Genomic DNA, 18,344 nt, shown 5'->3' with positions numbered 1-18,344 from the left:
TATACACTAAACATAATTTTCCCGTTTTTCTTGCTATGATATTGAAATCAGTCGCACAAGCAAAACATCCTTTAAGAAATAATTAAATTGAGGTGATGCAGTTACAGTAAAAACTCAAGCTAGAAATATTTGTTTTAATATTCTTACTCTCCATCTATGTGTATTAGTGTGTATTGACTGAGGGTTTTGATTACGTTTCTTGAAAGATGTCTTTTCAATGTACATACATTTGTAATCAGAGTCATTTAATCCATATTTCCTCCTTCAAAATCATGTTTTCACCCAATTGATATACTGGAATATAAACATACTGGAATGCTCAATAATACATAGTGGCTTTATATTGTTTCCACTCTACAATTCTACAATTGGCTGTACTGTTTTATGGCAAACTAATTTTGATTTTATTTGTGTGGTTACGCTGATAATGTCATTTTGAACATCAATTTTCCAGTGTTTACATTGTACAACACTGACGTTAGCAAACATATATTAGCTTTTCTACAGTTTGACATGCAATAAAATCCTCATCATCTAATCTTTTTTTTTTCCACAATGATGCGATGAGATATTAACTTGCACCTGTTAATCATTGTAGAGTCCATAAATGAACAAGGGAAACCCCAGTTCAATAACCAAGTTACATGTCAGCCAATATGTGAACACGGACAGTATACTCCAATCATGTATTCATTACTGGATGGTAACTGGTGGAGATTTTCATTGCTCCGTTCCTGTCGTCTGTGACTCTCACAGTTCATGTTTATTCAGATCCCCCAATGGTGCTCAATTCCCCGAAGTTGTTTTCTCCTTTTTGAATCACTGTTAGAAAGTTAAAGCCATGGGAGTAGCTACTTACAAAGAGCTGGAAACGGAAAGCACTGATGATGCAAATATTATAACCATACTAAGTCATTTTAACGTTCATGAAAGGTAGTAAGTAATACGTGATTTAATGAAGGTACAAAGACTGCAGGTGCGACTTTGGGAGGCACAGGATGTCACTCGCTGACTCACAAATAGGCTACTGGGAAGCAGCAAGTGGATTCATGATCTCTGAATGATTAATTTATTTAATTAGTCCGTCCTGGTTATAGATGATCTCGCTGTCTGGCATTTTCTAATGGAAATCAGGTCATTAAACTTATGTAAGAGTACAAAGAGAAACCTAGAGGAGGGAGCTTAATGCATTAATTATACATTGTGTGTCACGGGGCATGATGAGGACTCAAACGCAGACAGTCAGGTGTAGTGAAAAAAAGGTTTTTAATGAACCGAAAACAGGGAATCCAGGGACAAGACAAAAGACGAGGGGGAAAATCCGGCAGGAAAAGGCAGAACAGGCAGACTGGAAAACCGGGAACAGGACGAGCAAAACGGGCGGGTTGGACGGGAAACAAACACAATGATCTGGCAGTGAGTGAGTGAAAGACAGGGGTTTAAATAGTGACTAGGCAGAGTGAACAGGTGAGAGTAATGAGCTGATGAGGTGAGTGTGACTGGCAGGTGCACTGAATGAACTGATTAGGTGAGTGAGGAGCTACAGAAAGAAACAAAGACACAGAACACACAGGGCAAAGCCTGATCGTGACATTGTGTTCTCAATGGGAGATGTCACTTTTTAAATTCAACTGCAAATCAGTTCATCGTTGTATTTTCTGGACGAGGCGCAGTTTTTTGTGAAGATAAAAGCATCAAAAATCTAAAATGATCCAATGTTTCCCAGTAAAGTTCATTGTTTTTTAAAATCTATATCTACAGTGAGTTCATAGGATTTACTCTGGGGTTCAAACAACAACATGAGATTTTATTGGCAGACAGGAATCGGATTACTCCACTAGAATCACCCTACACTCTCTTTGCTCTTATAGGCAAAAACAAACAAATGAAAAAAAGGCAAGATGACAAGAGGAAGTATAGGAGCAACTTGAGTGTGAGTCATGTGTCGCAACGTTACCGTGAAGACAATCTCTCCAGCCGCTCCCTGATCCAACTGCACCCACAGGTTTTTGCAACAAAGATATTGCAGCAATCAGTGCGATATCACTCTTGCCATCAGTTCATCCCCTTTGAGGAGGCAATAAGACAAATCTGATTAAGCCTGTAGGACTTCTTGGGTTTTATGGGGTTGTGAGGATTGAAGTTAATTTCAGTCTGTAAGTACTGGAGGGAAATCAACTAGGTTGACCAAGTAAGTCAGATGGGAGCATTTGTCTTCCATACAGATGGTTTAAAAGTTCAAAGTTGTTAAAATATGAAGTGCTACCCTGCTGTCTACGGATTGCAATGCAATTCAATTTAATGTTGGGATGATGAGGTTGGATAGAGGTTATCCATCAGCACCCTGTCATAGAAAACATGATCAACATGAGATTCCTACAGGATCTCAGTCAATATCGACTACAATGATGTATCAGTCAGTTACGTTGTGACCCCTACTGGACTCACTCTGATATTGCAGCTGTGTTCAGTCACTAACATTATCAACCACCAGATGGTGTCGTTTAATCACAAGTCACCCAGACAATTTTTTGAAACACAAAAAGGAAGTTGAACATGCATTATAACATGCAATATACATGTATAATGTATGTGTTTCAAAAAGTGTTTGAAACACTATATATAGACATATTCGTAATTGTTTTCACATGGCGCCACACTACCCTCTGAAGGAGGTAGAAGAGGTTGACTATGTCTATCAGAAGATCATTTCTGACACTACAGAAGATAAACTATGCTGACTGTGCTCCACCACCCTGCAGTAAACTCTGTCTTTACCTTTAGCTAATATGTATTGACGCACGCACAGATATCTACTGTACATTCATCTCTGGTGTAGCACTGGTTTAAAATGGCTGTTAAGACGTCTTTCTCTCAGTACATTTTAACCCATTTAGCTGAGTAGGATGCTATTGCTCATCTGATTCCTGCACCCACATCTCTTCCCAAAGTTTTTGTGTTACATACAAGGCATCTTGTTACAGTGCACATATTGTATGAGGGTACCGAGAGGGTACATGAAATTCTATCTCCACTATTGTGCAACACAGTGTAGTACAGAGAGGATGAGCTCCACTTGATCTTTACAATCAAGGCTAGCTTTTTAGTGTGCACTGTGTATTTGTGTGATAGAGGGAGAGAAAGACAGATGGAGACAGAGAGAAAGAGAGAGAGAGAGAGAGAGAGAGAGAGAGAGAGAGAATTGAATTTCACATGTATGTGTATATGTATGTAGTCTGTCTTTCCAGGTCTCTGTGATATTTTGTAGTCGGCTTTGCGGCACCTGAAAGTTGATCACCAGACGTCACTTCAAACACTTACATTTTGCCTGAAATACCTCAACGTATTACACTTAAAGTAGCAATACTTATGTTTGTGCTTAATCACTTCATTTTTAATTAATATAGTTATATTTCTAATATATTATTATCCTTTTTCATCCTGAAAGAGGGATTGTTGCTCTGTTGAGATATATATGTGTGTGTGTGTGTGTGTGTGTGTGGAGTCTATAGATGGTGTCCTATGTTGTGCAGATGCCAATGGCCATTTTATTTTATTGTATTTTATTGTATTTTATTGTATTTTATTGTATTTTATTGTATTTTATTGTATTTTATTCTATTTTATTCTATTTTATTTTACTGTCTCTTATCTGATTGGTTCGTTGAGATAAAAGGGCGGGCTAATATACACCATTGGCTTATGTGTGGCAGACTCTCTGTCTATTGGTTCCATCACACGTCACTCACAGAATGCTCTGGCTCTCCCTTCCTGTGTTGCCGCCCTTGGGCAGAGTAAGTGAGAAATCAAGCTCTGACGGCATCGCGTTCATTGGGAAGACTCGCATTATTTGGGGACTTTTAGTTTGGTCCCATTAACAGGTAAGGATATATGTAGTTAGGGGGTTGAGAATTAGTATGTAAACTCAGGAAACTTTCTATCCGTAGTGTTTTACATGGTGGTTTAGCTAACGTTAAACGGCTAGCAACTTGAGTCCACTGCTAGCTGTTAGCTGCTAACTGTTAACCTACTTGTTATCGTTGTGTTGCTGCATCAGACAAATGTAACGCTGGCTAAGTTACCAAAGTGAGTGTCTCATGAAGCGCTTGGTCTGGCTTTAACTCTTCCTCAGCTAATGTGTGGTACCTTTTCTTCTAAGTCACTATCAACGTGTTTACTGTCAGCGTGATAATCATAAACATGTCAGGAGCGAGTTAGCGAACGAGAGATGGGTCATACTATTATAAGATATGTGCAGCTAAATCACCACCAAAGGAACATAACCGTATTGATCTACGGTGTAGAATATTATAGTGTGTGATATGTCATCGTATGGCAGTACTAAGTATCCTCTAATAATTATGGTATCTGTTTGGTTCATAGTTGTTTTATTGTTGTGTATTTATTGTCACAAAATGGGGCGCATTTAATCTCAGCTGCCCCTCCCTGTGAGCCTGACAATGCAGTTTACAGACGGGGCATCAATACCGTGATTGTCTGCTAAGACAATAGCTTCAGTGTTGTTAGGACATACCTTTGGTGTGATGACTCACGCGAGTGTGTAGGGTTAGCTAGGGAAAGGCTGTGGCTTCAGCAGCACTTCAACTTGTTTGATAGGTGTAAGATCGTTAAGTCTACTCCTTGTTCAATAGCTAACGTGAGGGTTTATATATATATATATATATATATATATATATATATATATATATATATGCGTGTGTGAGTGTGTGTGTGTGTGTGTGTGTGTGTGTGTTCGCAAATCTAGTTTTGCCCGCAGGGCTCAATGGTGAATAAAGGGTGTGGTCCAAGTCTGCTTAGGGAAGAGGGGTTTACTCTCAAAGCCTGAAGACAGGGGACCATCCTGAAGGTGTGCAGCAGGTAACTGAGTGGAATGTCATGGTGACTGCTGCTGACATGGCATTTTTGGTGATACCGCCTACCGTACCACCCTCTGCAGTGTGCCGTATTGCAGATAAACAGACTCCTCGGCTAGCATTCGTTGGACCTGCATACTTTTCACTGGGGAGTGAAACCTGGCCGTGAGTGCCTGGTTTCACCCTTGGTGTAATGCAGCCACAGCAGAGAATAGCAACTGTCATTAGTTGTTTTTTGTTTTAAAGGCGTGGAAATGGCAACCTTTCCTGAACCTGCGTCATTCATACTCCAGCCCTCGCAAGTCCTTGTTGAGGTGAAAGGCATAACTTGAAATCAGTTTAATCAGTGTGTCTGAAAGGTGAAAACGGGGGGAGCATAGAAATCATGTGTGATTGTTTGAGAAACACACCACTTCCTGTATGGCCCTTGCCAGGTCTGCACAGGAGTTGTATGGACATACACAACACATTTTAGTCTCCTGACACCCATGTCGTCTGATTGTTTTTACTTGTTAATGTATTGCAGTGAACATACCTGAGCGACAGCTTGATCAGACCCTCTGTTTCTGTGTCTCTCTCTCTCTCTCTCTCTCTCTCTCTCTCTCTCTCTCTCTCTCTCCTTCCATCTGTTTTCTATCATTTCTGACACTTCCAGGCACCTTAGGAGGCGTAAGATAAAACGGATAAAGGAAAACTGAGTAACTACAGGGTGGAGAGACAGAATAAGACTGTAGAGAGTAGGTGGGAGGAAGTGCACACTCTTGTCCCATGAGTTGCAGAGCTGGGTCATTCTAACTATAGTCTTTCTATGCGTTGATGGGGTGGGGCTCTATAATAATGTAATAACCAGTCAGTGCTTCCTGTTCATCTCCCAGCTGCAAGTTTCACTTTTCCTCCAGCTTCAGCCCCTTAGATCTAAAACAGTGACCTGGATATTGATTTCAACAGTTATACTTGACGGAGTGTGTTTTTTTTAAAGATGCTATCGGTTATATGATATAAGTTAGAGATATCTGAGATGACGTCTGATATTGTATCACACACTTAACATTTCACTTCAAACATTTCACTTAAAAACATGTTGTTTTTTTTGGGTGGTGGAGGTAAAAGAGATGGAAACGGATGTTTTACGGTTCACTTTCCCCTTTTCTATTTCTTGATACCTAAAAGAACGTGGTCAGTATTTTGCCCATGAAAGAAACCAGGAGAAACAGATTGTTAGCCCTACTCACAGCGTCTTTTGGTCTTTCATGCACACATACAGTGGATATATATATATTATTATTTTTTTTCTGCAAAGGCTTGGTTTAACCTTTTTAATGTGACCATACATCTTTTGGTCTTGCTCAAATCTGCCAGGTATTCATCACTTGAACTTGACCACTAAACATCTAGCCTGTCGGGTGAACTTAAATCATGATATTTGTGGCTTTGTCCTTTGTGCAGTCCTCAGTAATATGTTTATGTTCAAAAGTAGCATGACTGCACTGGTCAGTGTGAGGAAGGTGTGTGTATTATTGGCTCCCAGCCATCTGTTGTTGTCTTGAAGGATTAGAAGAGAGGAGAGGGAGAAAGGAATCAATCAGATTGGACTAATGGATCCTCTGTGTCTCTACTCCCCATTGCCCTCATTATCCCTGTCCGCATGCTCCATTACTCTTCTGTCCACACAGAACCCTTCTGTACCGGACCTCACTGTAATCAGTGGCTGTTGTTTTAAATATGTTGAATTACATGTCCGTGAAGTGGAAATAGTTTTTAAGAAGAAGAAGAAGAAGAGGGGTCATATGGTAAATTGTGTTATTCTAAGATGATCTTGTCATAAGAGCATTATGTGTGTGTGTGTGCGCGTGTGACTTAACACTTATTTATCCTCGGCTTACGTCTCCGCTTTTTCCAGATCATCTTTTCATACGTTCTCCCTCCTCAGCAAATATTTGACTGGTGTGGAGGGAAATGAATGGCGTTGGACCTGGATGTGACGGCTTTTTTGGCAGAATACATCAAAGTCTTCACTTTCACATAATCACAGTAAAGCCTTTATGCGTTTTTCGTGCCCCAGGACGTCTCGGTGTTTATTATGAAAGATGACCAAAACTCCTCTTTCCAGAAACATCTGAGCAAAGGCTTGTAATGACCAGACGTCCTGCGTTTTTTTTGTCTGGGCCAGATTTTAATATCCATTTATATTGTTTCACTAACACATTGGCTTAGCTTCGTTGCAGCTTGAATGGCTGATCACCTTCCTCCCAGTAAGGTGTGATAATGATACCCTGCAGGAGCTGTGCACTAGTCATTATTACTGTACTGACTCTGTTTTCCAGGTTCGGATTTAACTATGCCCAGCGGAGCGTTGGGGCGATTATTTTTGTTGCTCGTTACAGTCATTCGCTTTTTATTAAAGACATCGGTGCTGACATTTGGGCCCTGCTTCGTCTGCTGGCACTCAGGCTGGCAAATGTCCCTGCTATGACTATTATAATAATCAGAAATAAATGTGAGTAGTTGTAGTGGTGTAATGGAGGAGGTGATGGGAAGAATTAGTCCAGCACAGAGCCTGGATTGTGGAGAACTAAAGGGACGGAGAGTGTCGGACTCTGAGGGAATTCCTCTAAACTGGAGAAATCACCCAGGCAGCTCCGGGGAAATGGCTGTAAAAGTTTAAAGAATCCTCGGCTAAACCAGAGTTAAAGCACAAGTTGTTTCTCCCTGCTGTAATGAGTTCAGAGACGGTGCTGTGTTTCACAGTTGACATGAATCAGTGAGACTGGTGCAATGTTCCTGCAAGTTACTAATTGTTGTACCAGTATGTATTTGCACGAACGTTTATGTTTTGTTATTATAGCGTGAGCAAGTCGTTTGGGGAAAGTAGAGTCTTAAGTTTGAGTGTGTTTACAGTGTCTGTGAGCGATTAGGACTGAGGCCATCTGTGGAGTCCTGCAGGGAATCTGGAAATCAGGTCATTAAGTGGTCGATCCGTGGCGTGGGAGAGGGAAGAGAAGGCTCTTCGTTTTGTTTGACAGGGTACACACTCACTCCCTCACTCATTCACTTATCTGAGCTTTATTTAATCTTCACTGGGGTGCATCTACTTACAGTTTACTCCAGTATTTTCATGCTACTGTTGCAATTTCCCTTTATTTTCTGGCCCTTAGTCCCTAGAAGGAAAATGCAAACATGCATTTTCATATCCAGGAGAATGAGCTTCTTGTGTTTCTTCTTTTAAGTTGTGAGTGTTTTCCAAAGTTAGGATGTTGAAAAGAGTAGTTGGTGATCCTCATGGGAGTGGTCAGGTGATTTGTATGAGCCTGAGAAAGTTCTTATTGTGTGTTGCATCATCGCAAGGCCTCCTTATCCAGCCCAGCTGTGATCAACTATTGTTTCCCAGTGATAAGATAAACAATGTATATTTCAATTTCGATATATTGCCATTACTTATATTGCTATTGCATTGATTTAGTCAGGTACATTGAAATGCATCCCACGCCCCGTCATCATGAATGTTTTCCTTGTGTTGGTCCTCAGGAAGCCTCTCCCTGGTCTGGAGCAGTGAGCTGGAGAGGGAACGTTGTGGCTGCGGTCTGCTGTTCAGTGTTGCTTAGCGAGCCATAGCTGGCACCATGGCGTTGTCATTCAAGAAGGACCTGGAGAAGTACAAGGACCTCGACGAAGATGAAATCCTCAACAAACTGTCGGCGGAGGAGCTCAAACAGCTGGAGACGGCACTGGAAGAGATGGACCCTGAGGTCAGGACTCAGTGAGGGTTGGAGGAGCTCCAGGGCTCTTTAGTGGGAGGGAGAAGGACATAAAAACAGTATTTCATCCACTCAAATACAATCTTTGCAGCTATAATAAATTTTCTCAAATACGGGACACAGCTACTATCTTAGACATGCTCCAGTTTTCACAAAAAAATATTTATTATTCCACACAATCATAACTTAATTTCATGGGATATGTTGAACATCACACATTAAAATCCAAGGGTGGATTTGTCCTTTGCACCCTCCAACAACACCTTCCAGTCCAGCAGCCTCCATGGCTGGGAACACAGTTTAAAGGGGGAGTCTCTGTCAGCAGGCTGCCAAGTGTTTGTGTGTTTGTTTGGGAGTAGAGCTCGGGAGAGTATAATGAAATCCCTCCTGGGCGTTTTATTTAAATTCCATCTAAACCGAGTGAGATAAATCACCCCACTCGGAGCCCACAGGAAACATTCATCTTTGGGTCTCATGTCATTAAATAGACAAAGTAGAATTTGGCACTGCATTTAGTTTAGACCAAACACAGGCTGGCTAGACAAGTTTTTCAGAGTTTTTCCGCCTTTTGTTCACGTCCCTCAAGTTTTGACTGACCTACAACAAATGGTCCACAGTTTGTTGCAGTTTTGTGGTGGGCGGAGGTGTTTGACGCCGCGTGGTTCTGGTTCACATGCATCGAGTTCAACAACTTCATAGTATGTTTACTTCCTGTTTTGAGGAACTCGTAATTCATGTCTATTTCCCACAAAACTCCTAAATCTGTCGTCGATGCCAACTACCACACTGACCTGTGGATGCGGAGGAAACTGGCATTTGGTAAATTTACCTTCAAAGAGATACTGACATGGGTCCGGATTGGGCAGCATGCATTTATTGATGCATGACACTGTTTTTAGAAATGTTCAAGTAATTGGATGAATGTATATGTAGTTCATCATATAGAAGGCATACAGGTGTTTTAACAGCTTAAAATAACCCCATCATTTCAGCATACACCCTTTATCCACGTCTATAGTGAGTGTATTGAAGTCCTCTAGGTCTAAAGTGTCTCCTCGTCTCCTCTCCTCAGAATGCTCTTCTCCCAGCGGGCTTACGTCAGAAGGACCAGACGGCTAAGGGAGCTACCGGGTCATTTAACAGGGATGGCCTTCTGAAGTACCTGGAGAAGGAAGCCATGGATTACAAGGACAGAGACGATATACTGTCCTTCACTGGGGAGAGAAAAGGTATGTGTTTGAGTATTTACTGTTTTAAAACCTCCTCATGACTGAAAATTCAAACGGAGAAAGTCCAGTTAAAGTACTTTAAATTAACCTCAATCCCGATAGGTCAGGTACAAATCAATGGAGACAATGTTGAGTGTTTCCCCTCAGCGAGGGCGTGTCTTTACAGTGTAACGTAGTGCATCACGCCTACCTCTCATTAGGAGCATCATTGGTGCATTTGTCACCTGTTAGTGACGTGTTCCTCGTGGGATGAGCTGTCTGTTTGTGCATGCATCAGGAGGACGAACACCAGCGGTAATTACTGTTCTGCTGTCTTAGCCTGGTGTTATTAATACATGTCTGCTCTTATGCAACATACAGCAGTGTGGGGGAGGTGTGTTTGTACCAGGAGACTGGAGGCAGGGAGTGTCAAAGGAATGAGTCCCTCTGTTTATTGATGTTAGTCCAGTTCAGTTTGCAGACTAGACGTTAGTAAACCTCGACTTGTGCTCAGGCTCACGTTTTCCTCGGACAAAACTATGCAAACCAGAGCCGAAGGCCTTATTTGAATGGCAGGGATGCGTGCAGAGGTGCATACTGTGAGTCCAGCTGTGCAACTTTGTCTCATGCCCGTAACTATAGAAAAAATGTCCTAATGCCACATAACTAACCTTTTCTATAACAGCAGTTGTATGTGATACTCACAGTTATATAATCAGGCTTTCTTTTAGCAATTGAAGTTGTAAAAATAACCAAGGCCTTGGATGTGGGATGCTTCACCATTACAACAGTCTGCGATATCTGCCAGTAGTCTACCTAGAGGAGAATGAAATAGTCTTTTGTCACAACTCGGTAGATGTCATGTGGCAGGACTCACAGAAAGGTGAAATAATCACCCACTGCTCATCCGGATGGGATTGATGTCGCTGTCAACGAAATAACCCGATCTTCTCGAGAGAAACCAGTTGTCCTCAAACAAGTTGTAAGACATACTTGTGGTAACCTTCGTCACTTTCTAGAAGAGAGACAAAGGAAGCTGCTTTAAGTGACAGCGTGCCACACAAACAAAGTGAGAAATAGAAACATTACTTGGTTGAAACTATTGTCCAGAGGAATTTCTTTTGTTGGATCTCAAGAGATCTGAATGTTACTCCCTCACTGGAGAGGAAACATGGAGCTGACATCTTCCCCCTGGCCTGTTAGGAATTATACTCCATGTGTGTGTGCGCATGCATGAGTGTGTGTGTGTGTGTGTGTGTGTGTGTGTGTGCATGCATGAGTGTGTGCACGCCCTATGACAACATGGAAAACTCAAATCACTGTGGTGGTACTGTGGAATGTAGCTGATTCTCTTCCCCTTGTTAAACTCAACCCCCTGCTGATAAATAGTGTGTGTGTGTGTTTTCAATAACACGCACATTTCAGAGGAAACCGGCCTGCTTGAATGCCATGGCAACCATTGCAGCCTTTTAACCACTTGGAAGTTATTATATTGGGTCAGTTTCTCTTATTGTATTCTATAATCCATTGTTCAATCCTTAATGTCCTTAGAGGTTTGGGAACATTATTCACATTAGGAGGTTCTGGCTGGATGCCGGTTGAAGGAAGACATACAAATTGTGTTTTAACGGGTACAGTTGACTTTACTCGTCATGTGTAATAATTCTTACTTGTTACACTAGTTGGAGCATTCACAGCATGCTTCTGTTCAAGTCTGATGAACCTTGTGTCTGTTGAGGTCGTTGTCGTTGGCATTCGTAGCCGTGTGTAACGGAACGGGTACAGCAAAGGCAATCAATCAGTTACTGCAGATTTACTGCTCAAGTGTTATAATAGTTCAAATTGTAAGGATTACTCCGGTTGATTACATCATATTTTTAACTAATTTCTAAATGCGGTCAACAAAGCCACGGGTTAGCAAAACTTATTTGGAAGATAAAACAAAACCGTTAACTGTAAACACCAATGAGAGTTTAGAGACCATCGTCTGGGTTCAGCTGACCCATCTCACTTGCTGTAGTTGTATGTAAACAGCTTTTTTGTGCAATGAGGGATGCTTACCTCTCATTTTGTGCTGTTATCTTTTGTAAAGAAAAACTTCACAGTACTGCTTTTGCATGCATAGCAGTACTGTGGTGATTCTTCAGCCAAATGGCAGCCATGATATATACGCTTAAGGCATTGCTTGTATGAATGAGTAAATCTCCCTTGACTGTAAAGAATCTCTGTACTCCAGTTACAGGCAGACACTGTGTTATCAACATGCCTATAACCCTAGTACAACATGAGCCCCAATGTGCTCCCCTCATTCAGTCCATGATATACGCTCTTAAGGAATCCTACAGATGAAGACTTTGGGGCCGTCAGTGTTTTGGCTCTGTATGTTTTTTGGGCCTCTGACGGGCTAAATGTCGCTCCGGAGGGACTGGCACAGGATGCTGCCTGATGACTGTATTTTACTGTTTACTGGCTTTCAGGAAGTGCCAGAGCCCCCCCACTCTGGACCCGTTTGAACAATTTGACTGGCTTAAAAGGAGGGAGGGAGGGAGGGAGGGAGGGGGGGGGGGGGGGGTTCTCGGGGTGTTTTTGTTTAAGGAGACAGACGCATAGAAGCGACTGGCACCCACTGGACTGGTCTTTCCGTCAAGTGCAAGTGTTTAGATTAGACTCCAGTCATTGTTCCATAACTTCCTTCATTCTTTCCGTCTCTTCCCTCTGTTACTATGGCAATACCAAAGTTGTCAGGCTGTCATGGCTGCTCTGAAATGCTGATGTTTGGGGAATGCTGTGTAAAATAACAGGAGGCCTGGACTTGTTGCGACTTGACTTACACACATACATGTACACACACACACACACACACACACACACAGAGTTGCTTTACCTGGGACTGTGTCCATTTACAAGTCACAATAAGAGACAAGTAACAGTTGGACGTTTTTATAGAAATTGGAGGTTGTGTAACGTCTCATAAAACCTTCACCCATGCACCCGTTTCTTCTGTCTGTGTTCAAGTAATTTATTGCCTGCCCTATTTTTATGGAGGCTGAATGATCTTCTTTGAGTAAAGAAATTCTCCGTTCCTTCTCTCTCCGTAGGTAAAGCATTTATTCCGAAGCAGAGACCGATAGAAACACGCCAGGAAGAAGTCACAACCCTCGATCCAGAACTAGAGGAGGCCCTATCCAGCGCCACAGATACGGAGCTGTGTGATCTAGCAGGTAAGAATGAATAAACACCTTTTGAGAAAGCTAAGGAGTCGTTGTTTAAAGGCTTAAAAGCACATTACTCTGTATGAAGGTTTCTTTGAAGAGGAAGATGTTGTAGTAGAAACACAACAGTCTGCTGCGACAGTTAAACACAAGCTCCTTTCATGAATGGGCTTACTGAGCAAAACAACCGGTTTGCTATGGCGTCTAGATTTGGTTACCTCTCATTCACTGATCCCTGAAGAACACATGCGTTCACACTGACTCCTCACCACAGCTGCTGATGGTCTGCTTTTGTTTTGCAGCGATCCTGGGTGTTCACACGCTGGTCACCAGTAGCCAGACATACGATGCTTCTAAAGACGGTTACAACAGTAAGTACAATTGGAGAAGTTGACCATAGAAATTGAAAATTGAACTGTTTTCTGTGGTCATTTGACTAGTACAAAAAATGACAATTGTTGTCATGGTGGCAACATACGTCAGTGGGGCCGTAAAGTGTCGCAGCTTGCCGAAAAAAAGAGACGCAGCTCCGGAGAAGGACTGTTGGACACAAAGCTGCCGTTGGCCACCAGCCAACTGTTCTGATCAATTTCTGTTACCGTTGCAGCATTTAAGCATGGTGGACAAAGCCACCTGGCTAACTAACTAGCAGACAGCTGACTAGTTAGCTAGCTTGCTAATTCCACCATGCTTTAATGCTACACTAGCTACAGAACATAGCAAAGTGCTATTCTTGCGCTCTGACAAAAGCATATGGATGAAGCGTTAACTTCCGATTTTTAAATTGTATTAATTTGCTCTCTATGCTTCTTAAAGTTACTACTCCACTGCTCGTTTTAGTCGTTGCTGCTAATCTTCTCCTTAGTGAGTCAGCAACCTGCCTTAAGGCGGTTTAGTTGATGTGACTGGATACAGCTTTGGAGGCAGCTCCCTGTTCATTCCTATGAAAGTAGCTCTGTGGTGCCCGAAGCAAAAGAAAATTTGACTTCAGAGAATATAATTCAGGTGTAATTACCCGGATGCTCGAGCGTTTCCTTGAGCCCCGCCTCCCTGCACTTGGTCCAGCCTCGTTCTCGGGCTCATTGACATGAGCGGAGGAAGGAAAATAACTCTGGGTCTGGATCAGTATCTCTAACTCTGCCTGTGTGTCTCTTCTAGATGTGGTCAAAGGGGAGAAGATGAACCCAGTGTTTGATGAGCCTCCCAATCCCACCAATGTAGAAGAAACTCTGCAGCGGATAAAAAGCAATGACGGCTCCCTAACAGAGGTCAACCTCAACAACATCAAGGTACACAGAAACACAAGCTTTTCAGAGCCTCAGGGTGTGCATATGCTCGTCTATTCCTGGACTGATGACGGCGTGTCTTTTGGTGGTTTTCCAGAACGTTCCAATTCCCACGCTGAAGGACTTCGCTAAAGCCATGGAGAAGAACACGCACGTCAAGAAGTTCAGCCTGGCAGCAACACGGAGTAACGACCCGATTGCTGTGGTGAGAGGGAGTGGCTTGTGGGCTTTTATTTGGCTTTGTTGACACCTGACAGCTCCGTATTTACGTCCTTGCTTTATTTCCTCCTCTCAGGTGTTCAGTGAAATGCTACGAGAGAACAAGACGTTGCAAAGTTTGAACTTGGAGTCCAACTTCATCACCGGGACAGGGGTGCAGGCTTTGGTTGATGCGTTGCGAGACAATGACACCCTCACAGAGATCAAGATAGACAACCAGGTACCAGCTGCTCTTATACAGATATTCATGAAGTTCACTAAATCCCCGTGGAATTAAAGATTATGATGATAAAGTATCTTTTGTATTATTATTATTATTTTTCATCCAGGGTCAGTGTAGATGATTACAGGGAACTTGTGACTAAAGAAGTCTTTGCACTCTTTTGAATAAAATGGAGGCTAAAGTAGTAGAAAATGTTATTGTTGTGCATTTGGAGAAAATGCCAACCGACACGAACCTCTGCCTGAATAAAACACGGGTTGAGTGTTTCCAGTAGTGGGAAAGACGTTAAACCATTTCCCTGTGGTACAACTCTTGGTACTGACTTACTGTTATAGTCTTTAAACCAAAGTGAAGTTCTGATAAGTGTGTGTGTGTGTGTGTTTGTTTCAGAGGCAGCAACTGGGTACTACCGTAGAGATGGAGATTGCTAAAATGTTGGAAGACAACAACAGCATAGTGAAGTTTGGCTACCACTTCACCCAGCAAGGACCTCGCTCCAGAGCTGGCGCAGCTATCACCAAGAACAACGACCTGGGTATGACACACACACACACTCACACTCATTTGAGATTTGTTCAAACTTGCAAAAACTGGGTGACTCGTTGCCCATTACGTTATCTTCCCCCCGGTATATCTCTCTCTCTCTCTTTGGAAGAATGAGTCATAACAATTCCAACATGTCTGCCGTTCATCTGTCTCTACAATGTTGTTGTTTTTTTCCACGTCCGTCCACAGTGACGACCCTCTGCTCTCTTTTAGTTCGCCGTCCTGTCAGAGTCGAGGTAGCACAGGTCTGGTGCATGGGTGTGACTCTTAAGTGTGCCAGTGCACCGAAGTGTTTGAATGAATTAACAGTACGGACATTGACACGGTGTGATCACGCAGCTTTGAGAGTGACGACATCTCACTTCCCGTTTTTCTGCACACGCTGACACACTGACACAAATGGGTCTAAAACTGTGACCGCTGAGCTCGTGAGGAGTCACTTGGTGTTTACCCGATAAACTAACAGGCCTGTGTAGGCTGTGTAGCATGTTTGCAGTTGTTCGTTCGTTACGCTGTCAATCAACTGATTTTGTGAAAAAAGACAAATCATGCATTTTGCCGTTTTTTCATTGTACTTTTCCTCTTCAGTCCGCAAAAGGCGAGTGGAAGCGGACCTGTAGGGACGGAGCCCCACCTGCCTCCCACCCAATCCTCTTGTTTCATCTCACCATGTGGAATACTCTCCAGCGATGCCCTGGTCTCATCTCACTGTGTGGAAACTTAAGTCTTGTGCCAAACTGTGGGGCAAGGCGCGCTCAACCGGAACATGCATCTGAGAAGAAGGGAAATAACTGGAATTGCCCTCCCCCATTTACATGTTCATACTTATGTTTATTATTATATTGTTATTGAAGGTGTAAATTGGATTAGCTTTTAGTCATTTTGTTTTTTTGAGCCTTTATGTGATCTGTCCAGACTTTTCACTTTTCTTTTCTACTACGCTATAATCATGTGGAATAAACATGCACATTACCAAGTAACAGACACAACAATAACAGCTCAGTGTGAACAATAACTAACATTGAGGGAGCCCTGTATACAGTGGTAGTTTGAGGCCTAAGCTCCCAGAGGAACACCTGTATCACGAACTAGCAGAATTTGACATCAGATCGTTAGAGACGGCTCTAAAGTCGATGTTGACGTCGGCATCGGGAAGTGACGGGAAGCAAAGTCAGACCGGTCTGTTGGAACCACAGCTTACTGGCAGAATGCTGACGGTCATCAGGAAACATGAGGCGCCATGTGATCAGATCACCATTTATTGGGGTGGCCTTGTAAAGCCGGCTTGACTTGTGTGTGTTTTAACGGTTAAGTTTGTGTTGGCCTCAAGTCAGATGCTGGCTCACCCTCTTATGTGAAACGAATACTGTACGCAGCAGTGCATAGTGTTTTTTTATATATCTAAACCCGTTTAATCTAATCTAACATCTTGTTTTCATACGGTTCAAATTCTGATGGTGGTTATTCTGATCACTTTTTTTCCCTTAACAGGAAGTTATAACTGGGTCTGGATATTTTGGGTCAAGTAAAATTGGGATTGTACTGTAAAAGTAAGAGGATATTAGCGTCTGCTCAACACACAGGGTTCCTCTGATGCTTCACCATGCCAAAGACTAACACAAGCAGTGCTTAGAGTGTCGATATGTAACGGAATGGTGAGCGGTTTGGGTTTTGGCTTCGTCAGCTTCAGTCATTTCCTCGCAGTATACAAAGCAGCAACGATCAAGAATCTTTTTAGATCACATCATGCCATTACACTTTGTGTTATTTGCCATTTATAGCACAATGATCAGCAAGCAGTTCACTGAGATCGGCAAACACTCTCTGTTTTACCTCCCAGGTTTGCGACTACTTTGTGAAACGTTTTTATGAACTGCATCTCCCGGATAGAAAGTCTTCTTAAATTTCACCTCTCACACCCTCGGTCACACTGTCACTGTCGCTCAGCAGCATCTCAGCAGTAGCATGTCATTCATTATGTAACAGATAACAACATGCTCTGCGTGCCTCACACTGAACTTCCTGAGGTACACTGACCTGCTTGAGATGGGTTTAACAGGACTAATTCAGGATTACTTGAAACTTGTATGTGGAGTTTTATGTGTAATAGGAACAATATGCTGGCATCAACGTCACTCGTGAACATCGTGTTTCTATCGACCAAAAATAGTTCTTTCATCCAAACGGCCTCGCATTCCTCGGACAAGAATTGTACGGCTGAGTTCAGCACGTTGGGTTTTTATATCTGTGTACTTCGTCCGCGGTCATGTCTGCTCGTATTTCTTCTTGGACCTTTTTGTTTTCACATTCCTGTGCTTTGCCGGTGGACAGTCAGCTAAAGTGGAAAACTGCGTCTTTGCCTGGGCTTGATACGAATATTCTGTGATTCATAATGTGTGTTTTAATTGTAAAATGCCATCTCCAAATACAAAGTGAGCACACACTTAAGTTTCTACAAAACTGCGATTCTTTTTTTTTTTTTTTTTTTTTTCTTTTTTTTTTTTTTTTTTTACTTTAAATCAAAACCCAGGTTTAGACTTAAAATAAGGAATATGTATAAAACCACAAGACTGGTGAAACGCACTGCTGAACATACGATATCCTCAATAAATGTTTTTACATACTCTATCTGCCCTTTTGTGCATTTCTTTAATGTATTTGTGTTAACACGGCATATATTATCATCCTGTTTAACGTTTCATGAATATCTTATAATCTACAATAAATAAAGCTAAATTTAAAAAAAAAACTGCACAAGGTCCACTTTTGGAAAATGTCCGTAGATTTCAACTTGTGAGTTTCATCAGCAGATGGAGTTTCCTCAGTTGACTGTTGACTCCATTCGCTGATCAAAGCTTTAAAATGTTTGTTAAAGATCCACAAGTAGTTCAAGGAAGTGAACCTTGAGTTTTATGTCGAACTGCTCTTTCTCTCCAACAATGGAACTTCAAGCGCCACTATTTTGTAGATCTCTTGTGTATTTAGATAGAAAGGTTTTCAAATCAGCAGTTAACGGTGTGT

The 18,344-nt window shown here is 42.1% G+C and overlaps 1 protein-coding gene across 4 annotated transcripts; it reads left to right on the top strand.

Moving 5' to 3' along the window:
* Positions 1 to 3,724: 3,724 nt before the first annotated feature.
* Positions 3,725 to 17,949, top strand: tmod2 (tropomodulin 2). 4 transcript variants are annotated; one of them, XM_076077705.1, is made up of 10 exons: positions 3,725 to 3,881; positions 8,400 to 8,620; positions 9,702 to 9,858; positions 12,936 to 13,058; positions 13,352 to 13,420; positions 14,208 to 14,338; positions 14,433 to 14,540; positions 14,631 to 14,774; positions 15,168 to 15,312; positions 15,912 to 17,949. In XM_076077705.1, the coding sequence occupies exons 2-10, from the start codon at positions 8,495 to 8,497 to the stop codon at positions 15,941 to 15,943; spliced, it is 1,035 nt and encodes a 344-aa protein (XP_075933820.1). In that variant the 5' UTR covers positions 3,725 to 3,881; positions 8,400 to 8,494; the 3' UTR covers positions 15,944 to 17,949. The 4 variants fall into 4 exon arrangements, with proteins under 4 accessions (XP_075933820.1, XP_075933817.1, XP_075933818.1 ...); XM_076077704.1 differs by lacking the exon at positions 3,725 to 3,881 and adding exons at positions 4,793 to 4,878; positions 7,773 to 7,898 and having other exon boundaries at positions 15,168 to 17,949; XM_076077702.1 differs by having other exon boundaries at positions 15,168 to 17,949.
* Positions 17,950 to 18,344: the final 395 nt, after the last annotated feature.

The sequence above is a fragment of the Anarhichas minor genome, unplaced genomic scaffold, assembly GCF_050575085.1.
Source record: "Anarhichas minor isolate MPS153535 unplaced genomic scaffold, ASM5057508v1 ptg000062l, whole genome shotgun sequence".
NCBI lineage: Eukaryota > Metazoa > Chordata > Actinopteri > Perciformes > Anarhichadidae > Anarhichas > Anarhichas minor.
Note: the sequence above shows the minus strand (reverse complement) of the source record. Positions and strands in the feature narration are given on the sequence as shown.

What these genes read in the sequence shown, in the direction of transcription:
- tmod2 (XM_076077702.1), top strand. Translation starts at nt 8,495, where the DNA reads ATGGCGTTGTCATTCAAGAAGGACCTGGAGAAGTACAAGGACCTCGAC. An exon ending in TGGAAGAGATGGACCCTGAG is followed by an intron (nt 8,621 to 9,701) that starts GTCAGGACTCAG and finishes TCCTCTCCTCAG; the next exon opens with AATGCTCTTCTCCCAGCGGG. An exon ending in CTTCACTGGGGAGAGAAAAG is followed by an intron (nt 9,859 to 12,935) that starts GTATGTGTTTGA and finishes CTCTCTCCGTAG; the next exon opens with GTAAAGCATTTATTCCGAAG.